At 38.9% G+C, this 15,802-nt stretch overlaps 1 protein-coding gene across 1 annotated transcript; it reads right to left on the reverse strand.

The window, feature by feature from the left end:
* Positions 1–4,230: 4,230 nt before the first annotated feature.
* Positions 4,231–12,949, reverse strand: LOC111980339 (tumor necrosis factor receptor superfamily member 19-like). Its single transcript, XM_024011062.2, has 9 exons — positions 12,835–12,949; positions 11,479–11,578; positions 10,033–10,211; positions 9,747–9,835; positions 9,228–9,389; positions 8,922–9,023; positions 8,163–8,779; positions 7,585–7,630; positions 4,231–6,872 (listed from the first exon to the last, which is right to left on the reverse strand). The coding sequence occupies exons 1-9, from the start codon at positions 12,945–12,947 to the stop codon at positions 6,580–6,582; spliced, it is 1,701 nt and encodes a 566-aa protein (XP_023866830.1). The 5' UTR covers positions 12,948–12,949; the 3' UTR covers positions 4,231–6,579.
* Positions 12,950–15,802: the final 2,853 nt, after the last annotated feature.

Here is a 15,802-nt window from a genome sequence, read left to right on the forward strand (position 1 = left end):
CTGGTTGAATCATAGACAATCTTCATGTATAAAATTGGTTGAATATACACTGTGAAATAGTGTCATGGCCAGGGGAATCAGATGTGCTTATGTGTGAGTGTTTAATTTGTATTTAAACTAAATGTATTTGTATTTGAGGGTTTACCTGCATTTGTAACTTGAGTCTGATAATTATCTGTACAAAACAGTTAATCTGATAATACTTGTGGAATATAAAAATACTTGCTTGTTTTCCAGTTTCTTGAAATACTTTGCAAATACAACGTATTTCTATTTGAAAAGTGAAATGGTCTATTCATTCCTTTTACAATTTAGCAGATGCTCTTATCCAGAGCAATTTACAGTAGTGAGTGCATACAACCCTAGTGTTGCAAGTGCCATGCTCTACATCATCACATCATCATAAACCACTTGATGTCTCAATGTAATCAATTACTGTATTGTGCATTATTTTTCTTCATGGTGATGGAAAGTCTACAGGTACAAACCTAGATGACCAGCCTATGTACAATACAGTAATGAACATTTACATTAAGTGGTTTGTAAGGACGGTAAATTAATACTGCACAGCTAGTGGTTGTTTTCAATGTTATTTGATCTAGAAAAATAAGGTATGACATCAATCCATACTTTGGTTTAGTTTCCCTGGCACTGTTTCCACATACTAACGTTTTAGCATTTGTGGCACAAATCCCATTCAAGTCATGGGACCGATATCTGCATTTTTCACGTATCATGTCAAAATCATCCAAAACTATCTAAACTGTATTGTGAAGCTCAACAGTCACTTATAGAGGATTTGAACATGATGCGGGAAAAATGCTAATATTGTTCCGATTACAGAAAAATGCTAATATTGGTCCAATGCATGGATTACTGTCATACCTTGTCAATAGACTGCTGGTTAGGAAACCAATATGTAGTTTTGTTATTTGGGTGATCTATACCTTTAACGCCAACAAGCCAGAGACCTGGCCGTGTGGTGCCAGGATAACAACCTCTCCCTCAATGTAATCAAGACAAAGGAGATGATTGTGGACTACAGGAAAAGGAGGACCGAGCACACCCCCATTCTCATCGACGGGGCTGTAGTGGAGCAGGTTGAGAGCTTCAAGTTCCTTGGTGTCCACATCACCAACAAACTATCATGGTCCAAACACACCAAGACAGTCATGAAGAGGGCACGACAAAGCCTATTCCCCCTCAGGAGACTGAAAAGATTTGACGTACGACCCAGTACATCACTGGGGCCCAGCTTCCTGCAATCCAGGACCTTTATACCAGGCGGTGTCAGAGGAAGGCCCTAAAGATTGTCAAAAACTCCAGCCACCCTAGTCAAAGACTGTTCTCTCTGTTACTGCACGACAAGCAGTACTGGAGCGCCAAATCTAGGTTCAAAAGGCTTAACAGCTTCTACCCCCAAGCCATAAGACTTCTGAACAGCTAATCAAATGGCTACCCAGACTATTTGCATTGCCCCCCCCTCTTTTACGCTGCTGCTACTTTCTGTTTATTATCTATGCATAGTCACTTTAACTCTACCTACATGTACATATTACCTCAATTACCTTGACTAACCGGTGCCCCCGCACATTGACTCTGTACCGGTACCCCTGTATATAGACTCGCTACTGTTATTTTACTGCTGCTCTTTAATTATTTGTTACTTGTACTTAACACTTATTTTTCTTAAAATTGCATTGTTGGTTAAGGGCTTGTAAGTAAGCATTTCACTGTAAGGTCTACCTACACCTGTTGTATTTGGCGCATGTGAATACAACAATTTTGGACCTAGACTTGGCGCTCTGGACAAATAAAATTTGATTTGAAGCCTATAAGACAATTGTCACGCACTGACCTTAGAGAGCTTTTTATGTCTCTATTTTGGGTTTGGTCAGGGTGTGATTTGGGTGGGCATTCTATGTTCTGTATTTCTATGTTTTGTATTTCTTTGTTTCTGGCAGAGTGCGGTTCCCAATCAGAGGCAGCTGTCTATCGTTGTCTCTGATTGGGGATCATACTTAGGCAGCCCTTTCCCTCTTTCTGTGTGGGATCTTGTTCTTTGTTTGTGTGCAGGTAGTTTGCACAACGAAGCTGTTCGGTCGTTGTATTCTTTATTGTTTTTTCTTTTCTAAAGTTTCACTTCGTCAATAAATTATGTGGAACTCAAAGAACGCTGCGCCTTGGTTTCATCCTTCCGACGACACCCGTTACAACAATATTTCATCGCAGTAGAACATCATCCTACTCATGCCACCTGGTGTATAATATTGTGAACTACCTCACATTTGCATTTCCACCATATTTTCATCATATTATGGATTAAAGTGCCAGAATTATATTATTATTTTCAATAGATCACCAACTAGAAATGTCATATCACAAAATAAGACACACATTTTCTTTTACATATAGCATGTTTGTCAATCTCATATTATATGTTCTTTCTGGGAAGTCAGCTTTGTAACAGTTTACAGTTTTACCACACAAAAAAACAACACAATAAGGTATAAGCAATTGATATTGGTATGGTTGTTAACAATATATTATGATTTTGGTTGCTAATACGAATTGGTTGTCTCATTGATGTCACTGAAATCATGATATCTACTGTAATACACATAGAGAACATCAGAGGGCTCCATCAGCTTGTTTATGACTGTAAAACAGTAAAATAGCTTTATTTGACCATAAAAGTAATCATATCCAGTCTCCTACAAATGTACAATTATTGTACTTTTTCTTATTTTTGACTGTGGATTGTGATGTCTTCGGGGACATTTCTTGTGATTCTATGCTGTACTTGTTTGGAAAAGTAAATGAACAATGCTGAGAAACTCAAGTTTCATTTCATAACAAAATAATTTGTGTTGTTACACAATGTAAAAGCCTTGCTAAAGGGTAGCTTAGTAGAAATGTCAGTAGTGTGGCATTAGTTCTGCAAATCTTAATTTTAAGTCTGCTTTTCAATTATGTGCTGCAGAAATACAGCAACTGGCCATGTTTTCTGTTCAAATCTGTCTATGACTATATACTTCTTTATTAAGTAAGGTTTATAACAAATTACATCACAACATAATTACCATGAATAGGAATGTAATTTTTGTTTTGTTTACAAAAGTCCAAAACATGTATAAAAAGTAATACTAATACAAAATGAAATACTTTTTCTTCATTCATTCAGTACAGCCATTAACATAGTTTGTACAGTATCCATTTAAAAGAATGTATCTTCTGACAAACTTTTTAAATATGAATGCATCATTTTCATGGATAGCATTTGATGCATGACAAAATATCTGAAACATAGAGTAAATTATGTCACATTAACATTCACATACATTAGATGTGAAACCAGGTAAAAAATAACATTTGATCTATTCCGAATAAAAAATACAAATATAGCTGACCAGGCTTGATGACAAAAAGGACTCAAGATTAATAGGATTAAAAAAATCAAGCACCCTATCATGTAGGAACTATCGTCCTTTATGTGGAATCAGTGAGAGCATTACCATGTTAATCTCTCAATACCACAAGGACATCTATGATAGCGATGACACGTTTCAAGTTGATAGGCCACTATGTAGTGTATTTACAGTGGTTTAAATGGACACGTAAAATCAGATTTTTGATTTGTCAATAACTCAGCCATCTTTCGACCAATCCGTTAGCTGAAACTAAGTTAAGACATGCACCATGGGTCTACATTCCAAAGTTGGTGTCATTTGGTCCTATGGTTCATGAGATTTAGATTTCAAATATGAATCTACTGGTATAGTGCAGCCATCTTTGAATGCACCAACATTATTTTCTCAAATGCTTTATGGACTACTGTCCAAAGACATAATTTGGAGTGAATCTGACATTTAGTCGATGAGAAGATTTTTTTAACAATTATTTTAAGTTTAGCGTTACATAGTCAAAAAAGGTCATCGTTAAAACCTGTTGAGGCTACGGGTGCCGCTAGCGGCACTCCTCCCACATTCCATTGAAAAGGCAGAGCGGCAAATTCAATTTTTTTTTTTTTTTTTTGTTAAACTTTCACACATTAACAAGTCCCAATACAGAATTTGAAAGATAAACATCTTGTCAATCCAGCCAACATGTCCGATTTTTTAATGTTTTACAGAGAAAACACCACAATAATTTATGTTAGTCACCACCAAATAAAAAAAGACAGACAGACATTTTTCACAGCACAAGTAGCTGCATTAGCATGCACAAGCCAACCTAACTAACCTAGAACCAACCTAAATAACCTAGAAAAAACTACCTCCGATGACAGTCCTATAACATGTTACACAATAAATCTATGTTTTGTTCAAAAAAATTGCATATTTTAGCTATAAATCAGTTTTACATTACTGCTACCATCATAGCTACAGTCAGAAATCGCACGGGAGTAGCCAGAGTAAATACAGACACCAACTACCTAATTACACATCATAAAWCATTTCAGACAAATATATGGTGGATAGCTAATGAAAGACAAATATCTTGTGAATACAGACAATATTTCCGATTGTTGAAGTGTTTTACAGCGAAAACACCACATATATTTATGTTAGTTCACCACCAAATACAAAAGACAGACAGACAGTTTTTCACAGCAACGGTAGCATGCAAGTAGCTAACCTAACTAACCTAGAACCAACCTAGAACCAACCTAAATAACCTAGAAAAAACTCCCTCAGATGACAGTCCTATAACATGTTACACAAAAAATCTATGTTTTGTTCGAAAAATGTGCATATTTTAGCTATAAATCAGTTTTACATTACTGCTACCATCATAGCCACCATCACAGCTACAGTCAGAAATCGCACGGCAGTAGCCAGAGAAAATACAGACACCAACGTCAACTACTAATTACACATCATAAAACATTTCAGAACAATATATGGTGGATAGCTAATGAAAGAATAAGATCTTGTGAACAGAGCCAATATTTCAGATTTTTGAAGTGTTTTACAGCGAAAACACAATATATCGTTATATTAGCTTACTACAATAGCTAGCACACAGCAGCATTGKTTCTAGTCAAACGGTAGCATAGCACAGTTCGACAGATATATATGAAAAAGCATCCCAAATTGGGTCCTTATCTTTGTMGATCTTCCATCAGAATGTTCTCCAAGGGGTCCTTTGTTCAGAACCGACTTTATTTGGATCCATAACGAACGATTTCCCTCAGAATTAGCTAGCATTGCTAGCCTCTCGTTCTTGAACCAATTCTTGCGTCGCATCACGTCTAAAGTCCAGAATAAATTTCAATAATATAATTAAACTATATTGAAAAAACATACTTTAAGATGATATTGTGACATGTATCAAAGAAAATCGAAGCCAGAGATCATATTCACCTTTAAAAAGGTTCTTCAATGAGCCGAGTACAGGTCAGACTTCGTGCCCAGAAAATAAATAAAAGTGCGCACGTCTCAGTCAAAGACGTTGTGTTCAGTCCCTGGTCGAGATAATCAACTGATTTTTTCTCTCACTTCCGCATTACACACAGGCGAAGGCCTATGACGTGTTTCTACAGTCATAAGTGACATGCCCTTTTATAGACAAGCTCCTGAAGAGAGAGTTCGATTTTGGAAATCTCAGTTCCGGTTAGGAAATGGTCTGTAAAAGGAGTTCTGTTTCACTTAGAGAAATAATTCAAACGTTTTTAGAAACTAGAGACTGTTTTCTATCCAATAGTAATATTAATATGCATATTGTACGAGCAAGAATTGAGTACGAGGCCGTTTAAAAATCTTACGATTTTCTCCAAAAGTGAAAACAGCACCCCCTTGTCCTCAACATTAATAGTGTCCATATTTTTAAGATATCAATTCCAAGTGTAGCATGGCTCATTGTGGTAATGTATTTTATTATTCTAGAAGGTTTCAAGTTGATAGGCCATTGTGGGGTGGATTTACAAAGGATTTAAATGGACACGTAAAATCGGATTTCCTGATTTATCAATAACTCAGCCATCTCTTAACCAATCGCTTAGCTTTTCTCAAACTAAGTTATGAAATGTACCATGCGCCTACATACCGAATTTCATGAGAAGAAGTTACCTATGGTTCATGAGAAATTTTTCAAAGGATTTCCAAAATGGAGGAAAACCTGTCCCGACAGACTTCATGGTTCCTTGAGGCAAATTTGTTCAGTATGAAGAACAACACCTAGATACGTTTCAAGTCTCTAGGTCAAACGAGGCGGCGGATATGAGGGTTTAAGTGAGACTGCTTATAACAGTGCCACATATAGGTCAATCAGTGCCATTATTTTTGACCAAGTTATTCAGGTCTCTAGTTTCTGTGTGTAAAATTAGAAAAAAGTTACCAATCTATGCTTGCGTTATTTGACCATGTCAAGGAAAACAAATAATCTAATAACAACAATAGGTTTTACAGCTTTCCTGTGAACCCCTAAATGTTTACACATCCACATCTGAGTTTGAGCAGTTATGTTGTTCCAGGTCCAGGTAGGTTCTAGTTCAGTAGTACGCATTCTGATCATATTATAACCTGTTGATGTCAGCCTTCTAGGTTGTGTTGGCAGAAGTGTTGTTAGCATCAACAGTTAGCATGTGCATCCTGTGACATAGCACTGCAGGGCATATTCACACAGCAGGAGCAGGGTGTCAAGCCTTTGCAGGAGATAGAAGGTGTGGAGCAGTTCAGGTACTGTCAGCAGAGTGCAGGAGGAAAGGTACCGAAAGACCTGATCAAACCCGCGCAGGTCTTCCAGCAACTCGTGAGATATGCCCATCTTCAGCGCCACCTGCTGGTAGTTCTGTACTCCTGGGAACGTTGGGTCCAGCTTCAGAGCCAGAGAATCCACCAAGGCCTGCGGCAGCCTGCCTAGACGAACCCCTGGACAGAAGATACACAGACCAATGGGGAAATGAGCACAGATCCCCCTGACTACCTACCACAAAATGTTAACTATTCAGCTATTACTGGATGTTACTGTTTCTACATTCAACATTTGAGAATGTCTCATGGACAGTGACAGTGTGCAAATAATTTCATCCTCTGCGGACCACACACCAGGTCAGTTGGTGTGTTGCTTCACCAGGAAGCATACAGGTAGCAAATTCTAGCAATTGTATCATGCTGTCATCATTACTACCTCAGGACTAGCCCATGCTGTAAAGGGAAAACATTTATTCTCTTCTTGAATATTTAGCCAGTAGTGCCAAGTATGCAGCTAAGCCTCTTGGCACAACGATTGTCTGTTTCTCCATGTGGCCTGTAGAACAGTAAGACATTGTATATTTGACTATTCCTCTTGGCCAAGATAAAGAAACGTTTTAAAACCATCAAGACACAATGAAAAACAACTTTAAAAACTACTGGTATAAACTGCTGCATTAACTTTGAAATCCAGAACAAGCTTAGATTCTGTGAATACGTAGCTCAACTAAATCCCTAGCCACAACCGCAACAGAACTTCCCCTCATCAGTCACATATACTGTGTATTATGGTTTCTTTGAGATTTGCAATGTTTCATTTTGTTTCTGTTGAATGTGCTCAAGCATTAAAATAAGCTTTAGATATCAAGTAAACTGAAGAATAACCTACCTTGCATGATTCGAATACACTTCTTCAGCAGGCTCACTGTTTCCATCTACAGATATAAATATTAATGAATGAATACTTTTTTTGCTTCGTCCAGGGAAACATTCTCTACTAAATGAGTGAAGCTGTAAACATCTAGCTAATTATGTCTTAAATGACAAGTGGGAAACATGAAACAAATGATCTATGGGCTTCCAGTCTCTTGCCTATAATGGGAGGGTATCACAACTTATGAGATCAGCCTGTGTGTGTGTGTGTGTGTGTGTGTGTGTGTGTGTGTGTGTGTGTGTGTGTGTGTGTGTGTGTGTGTGTGTGTGTGTGTGTGTGTGTGTGTGTGTGTGTGTGTGTGTGTGTGTGTGTGTGTGTGTGTGTGTGTGTGTGTGTGTGTGTTTACATTGCATCCCATGGGCCACAACTTATGAGTGAAATGAAGGGTGCCATTTTGCTTTTTTTTTTAAATCAGTGTACGCATAAAATACAGCCACATCTAGTGACTGCTCACTCAAACTCACTACTTTTGAGTAAATGGTCATCTGTGTGAGAACAGGTGAAACAACTCTGTCTTTCCTAAAGGTAATTACCGCATTACTGCCTCCCAGACTGCTGTTGCAGGGTTGTTGATGGCTGCTCCAACAGCTGTCAGATTGCTCCTCTGGGCAGTCAGATGGACTCCTCCTCAGTTGTCTTCCTCCTAACCTGTCTCCGGAGGAGCCGTCCCTAATCTCAGATATCTCAGTAATCCCCAGGCTCACAGAGCTACAGTCTGGGTCTGTAGTACTGTCGAGGTCCAGTGTTGAGGCTGCAGTGCTGTGGAAGTCTAGCTCAGTGCACTCCACTGGGACATGCTGATGGAGAGGGCTCTCCTGCAGCTCAGAGGCACAGTATCCCTCACTGCTCTGCAGGAACAAGGACCCTGCCACATACTCCCCACTGTCTATTGGACCCACAGGGATCTCCATTGTGAGTGGGACGTCCCCACTGACTGAGGGCGGCTCAGAGGATATCTGAGAGACAAACCCAGATGAGCAGTTACTGCAGGTGGAGTTCTGCACCAGCGGCTGGGTCTCCAGGAGGTATCTGTGGTCCTGAGTTTTAAGGTCAGGGCTTAGTACAATGGACCCCAGAGGGACAATCATGTCCACTTTGGACTGCAGTCTGGCCAATGTTTCTGCAGTAGTGGTAGAGTTATCACATGCACCTGTAGGAAGACAGGTCATCAGAGGGTTACATTAGTACCCTAACAAACCCCTTATGAACCATGCATTCACAAATTGACTAGAATATGAGTCAATTAGGGGACGTTTAAGGCATGGTGGGTGCTGTTTTACTCTGATAATTACCTGAGTCTTGGCCTTCCTGCTCCAGGTTCAGTGTGACCCTGTTCACTGGGTATGCTGCACACTCCATGTCATTCTGACTTGTGCTTTGAGGAGCCAGGCATCCTTTCAGAGAGAGAAGATAATTAATGAGCCAGAGGAGGCACAGTTTGAGGAGGATTACTTGTACCCTGCGTGTTACTATAAAAGTGATTTCAACAAACACACTGACAGAATCCACATTATTACAGTTTCATCAGTGGTTGCGTGAACATCTCATGCAACAAAAACTTCATTAAAGGAGAGATTTGCGTGTGGATAATGAGATACCTTTAAATATTTTCTTTAGTAAGGTATGTCTGAAGTATATAAACAAGGCAGCAGCTAGGATTGCCATGGTAACCAGGGCTACAGAAATTGTGGCGGTAACAGCAGCATTATGGGCTGGGCCTTCTGGGCTCCAGACTTTTTCCACATCAACTTCTCTGCTTCCTGCAAAACAAAAGGATTGAGGATGGTGCTGAGCAAATGGCTGAGCAAATGCTTAAACACACAACATTTATTTGATGTTTTCAATTTCTGACTTTGATCCTTTGGCAAATACAATTATTATAACACTATTCTATTAATAAAGAACAGTGTTATAATTCTTAAATATCTCATAACCCAAACAATTAATTCTCTACGTCAACAATTGCACACAGAAAATGAGGCTAATAAAAACATGGGTAATTAAGTTTCCAGCATATGGAGATAATTTTCTAATATAACAGTAGGCTACACAATTGACTTCAATAATGAAGTTGTTTTCCTTTCTCAGAGTCCCGTCCAAGCTTTACTGAGACTTACGGCTGCACTGCTGCTCAGTGGTGGAGGAGGGACCACACGGCATGCACTCCAAGTCCTGCAAGCCATCTATCCGTGTCTTACTGTAAAAGCTGAAATCAGATAAAATTAAAGCAGGAAAAAAAGTCTGAAATAGTGGTATTTCAAGTAAACGAGCTAATAAAACTAACTCCACATGTTCTGGTCTGGATGAAGAGCTTTTATGACTTAAAAGCACAGCTATGTCTTAACTATAAAGATCTGTAGATACTATATGTAAGAATGCGATGAGATAATGCACAGTACAAACCCTGGTAAACACTCCCCACAGACAGCATTGCTTTTAGAGGTGCACAGTGACTTCTGGTGCCTGTTTATGCGTTTACATGACTGGCAGAATCTGCAGAAGTGGTAACCCCGACCCTCTTTATAAGTCTTGACATTACAGGGGATGCAATAAGCCGACCGTCCACTTCCATAACCACAGTCCTGCCGGGAAATAAGAATCAAAATATATAGTGCAGACCTGTTTACAGCTAAGGTTTTCACTGAAGTTAATTTCTTAAGCAGACGGTTGCAAAACAGAAACAGAAATGAATATGATGATTAGAGGTCTAGATTACAAAATACATGACTGTTTCCCCTTCCAATGAGCACTGGGGTTATTTTAGGTCATGGGTGAACCCAAATGTGAAGATCCTTAGCATGCCTGCCAAGTGGACTTGTGTGAACTTGGAACAAAGTTCTCTGCCAGTGGGATTATGTTAGAGTGAGATCACAACAGACAGTCAAACCAAACTTTTAGTGGTTTCATAAAAATGTAGGATGTTCATTTGAGCCAGTTTGCTACAGCAACAGGAAATGTGAATTATTATGTGGATAACTAATGGACATTTTTGTAGGGGTTGATAGGCTATATTTTTCTAAAGGGAAAATCAAGGTGGACATTTCTCAATGGAAATTCCACATTTCATAAGCTTTTTTAAACCTAAAATACACTACACGTTTTACATTTCCTGCATTGCAGGAAAGTTATTCTGCAAATTAAGGATACAGTTAAGATCCTACACCTGTAGTAATAACAAATCCTGGTTCTGCAGTAAAGGGTGTGAACATTTAAACCTTAAAACGTTTAAAGGAAATTGGGATCCTAAACGTTAAGAAAAATCCCTAACCGAGTTATCGTAAGCACCAGAGCTAATCAGTCTCCTCCTTTCCTAGAGGAATCGAATCTTGACACTCAGAAATGGGGAAACGGGAGTCGACACCGGGAGTTGACGTGCAAGGAGTCGATGAATCAATTATTTTGGAGTCAGTTGAAAAAATGGCAAGCGACAACTGTGAAATCCTGTTTGGCAATACTTTGAGAACTTCGATGAGAAGTTAATGCAAGGTGGAATTGAGTTACAGTAATGGTAGTACAGGTGTAATGCTTAATCATTTGAAAGGGACGCACCGTGTGACCCAAACATGAGACCCAAACCGTTGCAGGCAGCAGCACAGCTGCATTGTGAATTCACGTGGAATTTTTTATATTTTTATTTTCCTTATTATTAACTCAAAACCCAGAATAAAATGCCCGTTTAAACGTTAAGAAATGTTTTCCATTCGTCACACAATTATTGCTCAGCTGAGTGGATAGGCTACTAGACATGGCCTATCTGTCTATAGGCCTATCTGTTTGTTGTCCTTAGTGAAAATACAGTAAATTCTCTTCCAAAACAAAAATATTCCTCTATAATGTAATAATACCCACCTCTGACAGCTCTTGTCCTGGTCCACATTGCAGACAAGGGTGGCAGTTCCCATTCAAGTAGTACTGGGTTTCAGAACAATCCATGACAGCAATGTAACTCCTAGAAAAATGTAATATGTATGATAGTTTATAGCTCAGTAGTTAAGCTCCTTTTTTATATTTATAATTAACACAGAGTAAAATGGAAACAAAATGCATAGAGATTGCTGTATCTTAACCACTGCACTGAATATTGTATTTTTTATTTTATTTATTGAAACTTTATTTAACTAGGCAAGTCAGTTAAGAACAAATTCTTATTTACAATGACGGCCTACAAAAGGCAAAAGGCCTCCTGCAGGGATGGGGGCTGGGATTAAAAATAAAAATTAACAAAACACACATCACGACACGCGAGACAACACAACACTACATAAAGAGAGACCTAAAACAACAGCATGGCAGCAACACATGACAACACAGCATGGTAGCAATACAACATGGCAGCAGCTCAACATGGTAGCAACACAAAACAGGGTACAAACATTATTGGGCACAAACAGCACAAAGGGCAAGAAGGTACAGACAATAAATCACGCAAAGCAGCCACAACTGTCTGTCCATGATTGAGTCTTTGAATGAAGAGATTGAGATAAAACTGTCCAGTTTGAATGTTTGTTGCTGCTCGTTCCAGTCGCTAGCTGCAGCGAACTTAAAAGACGAGCGACCCAGAGATGTGTGTGCTTTGAGGACCTTTAACAGAATGTGACTGGCAGAACGGGTGGTGTATGTGGAGGATGTGGGCTGCAGTAGATATCTCAGATAGGGAGTATTGAATCAAATGTTTTGCTTGTGTGCATGTTGAACAATTTTCAATATCCCATAACTTGATGTCACTGAAGTACAGTAAAAATGCAGACAACAAAACACAAACAAGAGGATATAGAATTACATGCAAAGAATGTCTAAAGCTGAAATCAGCTAGGCTCCACCCGTCATCTCTATATGTTGTGTTGAGGGGTGAAAAGCAAGTTAACACTATTGAGAAAGAATACATGCAGAGGTTTTAGCATACTGTATCCTCTACTTTAAATTACAACCCTGCTATACTAACATTGATTGGTGAGATTACTTAACAGTTTTATGAAATGCCACAAAGCAAAAGCACTAAGGTTGAACAGCTCATTGGCAACTGGAAAGATAATTCATTACCAGCGGTGCGTATATGATACATCCATCACTTAGGCTACAAGCTAATAAATTACACCTCCCACCCTGCGTATATGATACATCCATCACTTAGGCTACAAGCTAATAAATTACACCTCCCACCCTTAGTATCACAACATATTTAAATATATTTCACTGTCACATTACCTTGATCCATACGTTTTACGAAGATACTTAAGCACACTTTTTAAAATCGTTTTCACGAGCCTATACTTTAGCACGCTATCGATAGACAGTGCCACTTCATCCAATCTGGACATGCCCTGACATGCCTTACAGACTGCACGTCGGGCGGCCAAAACCATCCTCAATGCGCACTAATTGGGAAACTTCTGAAGTTCTGCGTAAAATTATGTATTGGGAATATGCAGCCGTATTTTTGTTAGAGCAGTGCTGGAATATTGGCTAATAACAGAGAATAAACAAACGATAGAAGACTGCCTGTCTGTCTGTGTAATAGTAGAGCTACTCTGTGCAATATAGTAGACCAATAGTAGCATGTGTACAGTATGTAATAGATAAGGACTGTGTAGGCTAATAGTATGTCTCTGTGTAATTTAAATGATCAAAAATAATATTAATTAAATAAAATTGTTTTTGTGACAACAATGAAAACATTTTAATGTTTCTCTCTCCTAGAGAATTGTGGCTAATTTGAGTTAATTAGAAATTGTTGTCATAGTATGAAAAGTAAACATCAAATTGCTTCAATTGGGGTTTTAATATGTGCTTGTCAGTAGGATCAAAACTGCGGTAACGTAATAATCTTTCCTCATAATTTCACAACATAACACACCAGCATGTTGGCTAATGTTGGACAATGCATTTTCCCTTCATCCAGGGTAGACTAAATCTCTGTCAAGTTTTGATACTTCTCTCAATAGTGTACTTTCAATTTGTGCCATCTCCATTCTTTACTACTAAATTCCATCGCTGACCTGGTTACTGCTTGAAACAAGTTATCTTTTTTCCAAGCAAGCATTGTTCAGTCTACATCTTTCACAAAGGACAGGGAGTAATCCAAGTGTGGGATGACTTTCACACAGTCTTCATAACCCCCTAAAACAAACCTTTGGGATATGCTACAGAGAATCAATATCCTCCCATTGTAAGAGGACATCAAAATGCTCAATCCTCTCATTTGAACTGTAGACTCAATTCTTTATTTTAAAGCAGCCAAACAATGTAGATGTGACTCAGATCACATAGCCCAGCTGATGTTTATTATTTGCAGAGGGTGATGTGGAGAGGAGCAGGTCAGAGTGGACCATTGGTAATGGAGGTGAACTGTACTTATGTGATGAGTGATGTTTACTTTATACCTGAAGACTCCTGTCATCTCCTTAGAGCCAGAAACTATGCTGGGCAGTGGGATAACGCAGCATTATGTAAGTCAAGAGGACTACCTTCTTTCAATATCGGGTCAGTTACACCACAGCTGCTATAGTATAGGGTATGTATGGATTCAATAGACATGACAATGTTCTTCTGAAAAGCCTCCAAATTCCATTGTTTGATATAGATGACATAGAGATGTCTGATTGTTGAATGTGCCTTGCATAATCTTTTCGAGAAAGTTATGGGAAGCTAAGTATTGTTTGTCACCAATATGTATGTTTTAGCTGTTGGACAGTTGTTTTGTTTTGTGAGAACTAGAGAATTCCATTGGATGAGGAAACAGAGGTCATGCACAGTCTACGTCAGACTTAAATGCCATTGTTACAGGTGGAGGAGCCTTCTGTATTCTGGTAGACTACAAACAAGAAGATAGTGAATTCTCTCATATTCATAATCTCAACTATTTGCAGTGAATGATGTGACCTTGGTATTACACTGTTGTGCTTACTGTCTTTGTCATTCCAACATAATTTTCCTAATATCGAATGTAGTCCTCTAAGAATGCAAACATCTTTATGATAAAAAAAATAACAGTAGGCTGATGGCAATTTAGTGTGTGAATGTATGCAAACAGTTTGATTACTAGTAATGTTTCTTTCTACAACTGCACTCTACTATGGAAAGAAGCTCCGCCCACTGTCTCAGAGTGCCTGCAAAGTCTCTCTTTGACCCAGCAGGGAGACTGGCTCATTCACTGTGCTTCTCTTATTCAGAAGAAGCCCTCAGACCACCTAAGAAAGTGGAGTGCTGACTTTGTATAGTGTGGAATGTTATTTTGTAGCTAATTAGTTTTGTAGCAAATCAATTTTCAAATATTGCAGTTAAAGCATTTTCTTCCCATGTCTTTAACAATGTTTAAAATAGCTAAACTCAAGATTTAACACAATAATTTCCTTTTGGTGTCATGAAGTACTTTTCAAGATGTTTATTTCTCAAATTCAAAAAGGAACTGTCACCCAGTGCTCACCAATAGGTTTATGTTTAATTTACTGTCATGTGGTGTTAACCATGGACTTATTTACTTTGTTTACCACCAAAGGACAGTCATTATTTTTGAAATACATAAATAAGTCAATGTCAAAGCGTTATTCAAACATGTAGCCATATTTTGCTAGGTCAACAAAGAGGCTTCTCTATCTAACCATAAACATAAGCAAACAGGGCATTAAGCCCACACGGTCCCGTGTGGCTCAGTTGGTAGAGCATGGCGCTTGCAACGCCAGGGTTGTGGGTTCATTCCCCACGGGGGGACCAGGATGAATATGTATGAACTTTCCAATTTGTAAGTCGCTCTGGATAAGAGCGTCTGCTAAATGACTTAAATGTAAATTAATGCGACCGTTTTAACAATGCATCATAATGCTCTCTTAGCTGCTTTGGAAGGAATCATGAGTGCTGACAGAAAGCAGCCAGTGGTCTTTTACCTAGTGCTGTGTAGCCTACTTGAAGGACTGTTTTTTGATCCAGTGGGAGCTGGTCCTCCGAAGGCCATGAAGGACTGCCAAACACAGACAGGCGGACACAGAAATGCTTAAGATAAGAACCCTGACGGAAACATTTAACACCTGCAGCCAAAGGGAAAAAGTTACATTTTTGTCAAACACATTTGTTGCTTGCCCAAGTAACCTCGCCAGCTCCCTAAAGAGACTATCACCAGTTTATCCTTAGCTCCTCATCACCATGGGAAACAAGAATTTTCCAGTAACCTGATAATATT

The sequence above is a fragment of the Salvelinus sp. IW2-2015 genome, linkage group LG20 (assembly GCF_002910315.2).
Source record: "Salvelinus sp. IW2-2015 linkage group LG20, ASM291031v2, whole genome shotgun sequence".
Classification (NCBI taxonomy): Eukaryota; Metazoa; Chordata; class Actinopteri; order Salmoniformes; family Salmonidae; genus Salvelinus; species Salvelinus sp. IW2-2015.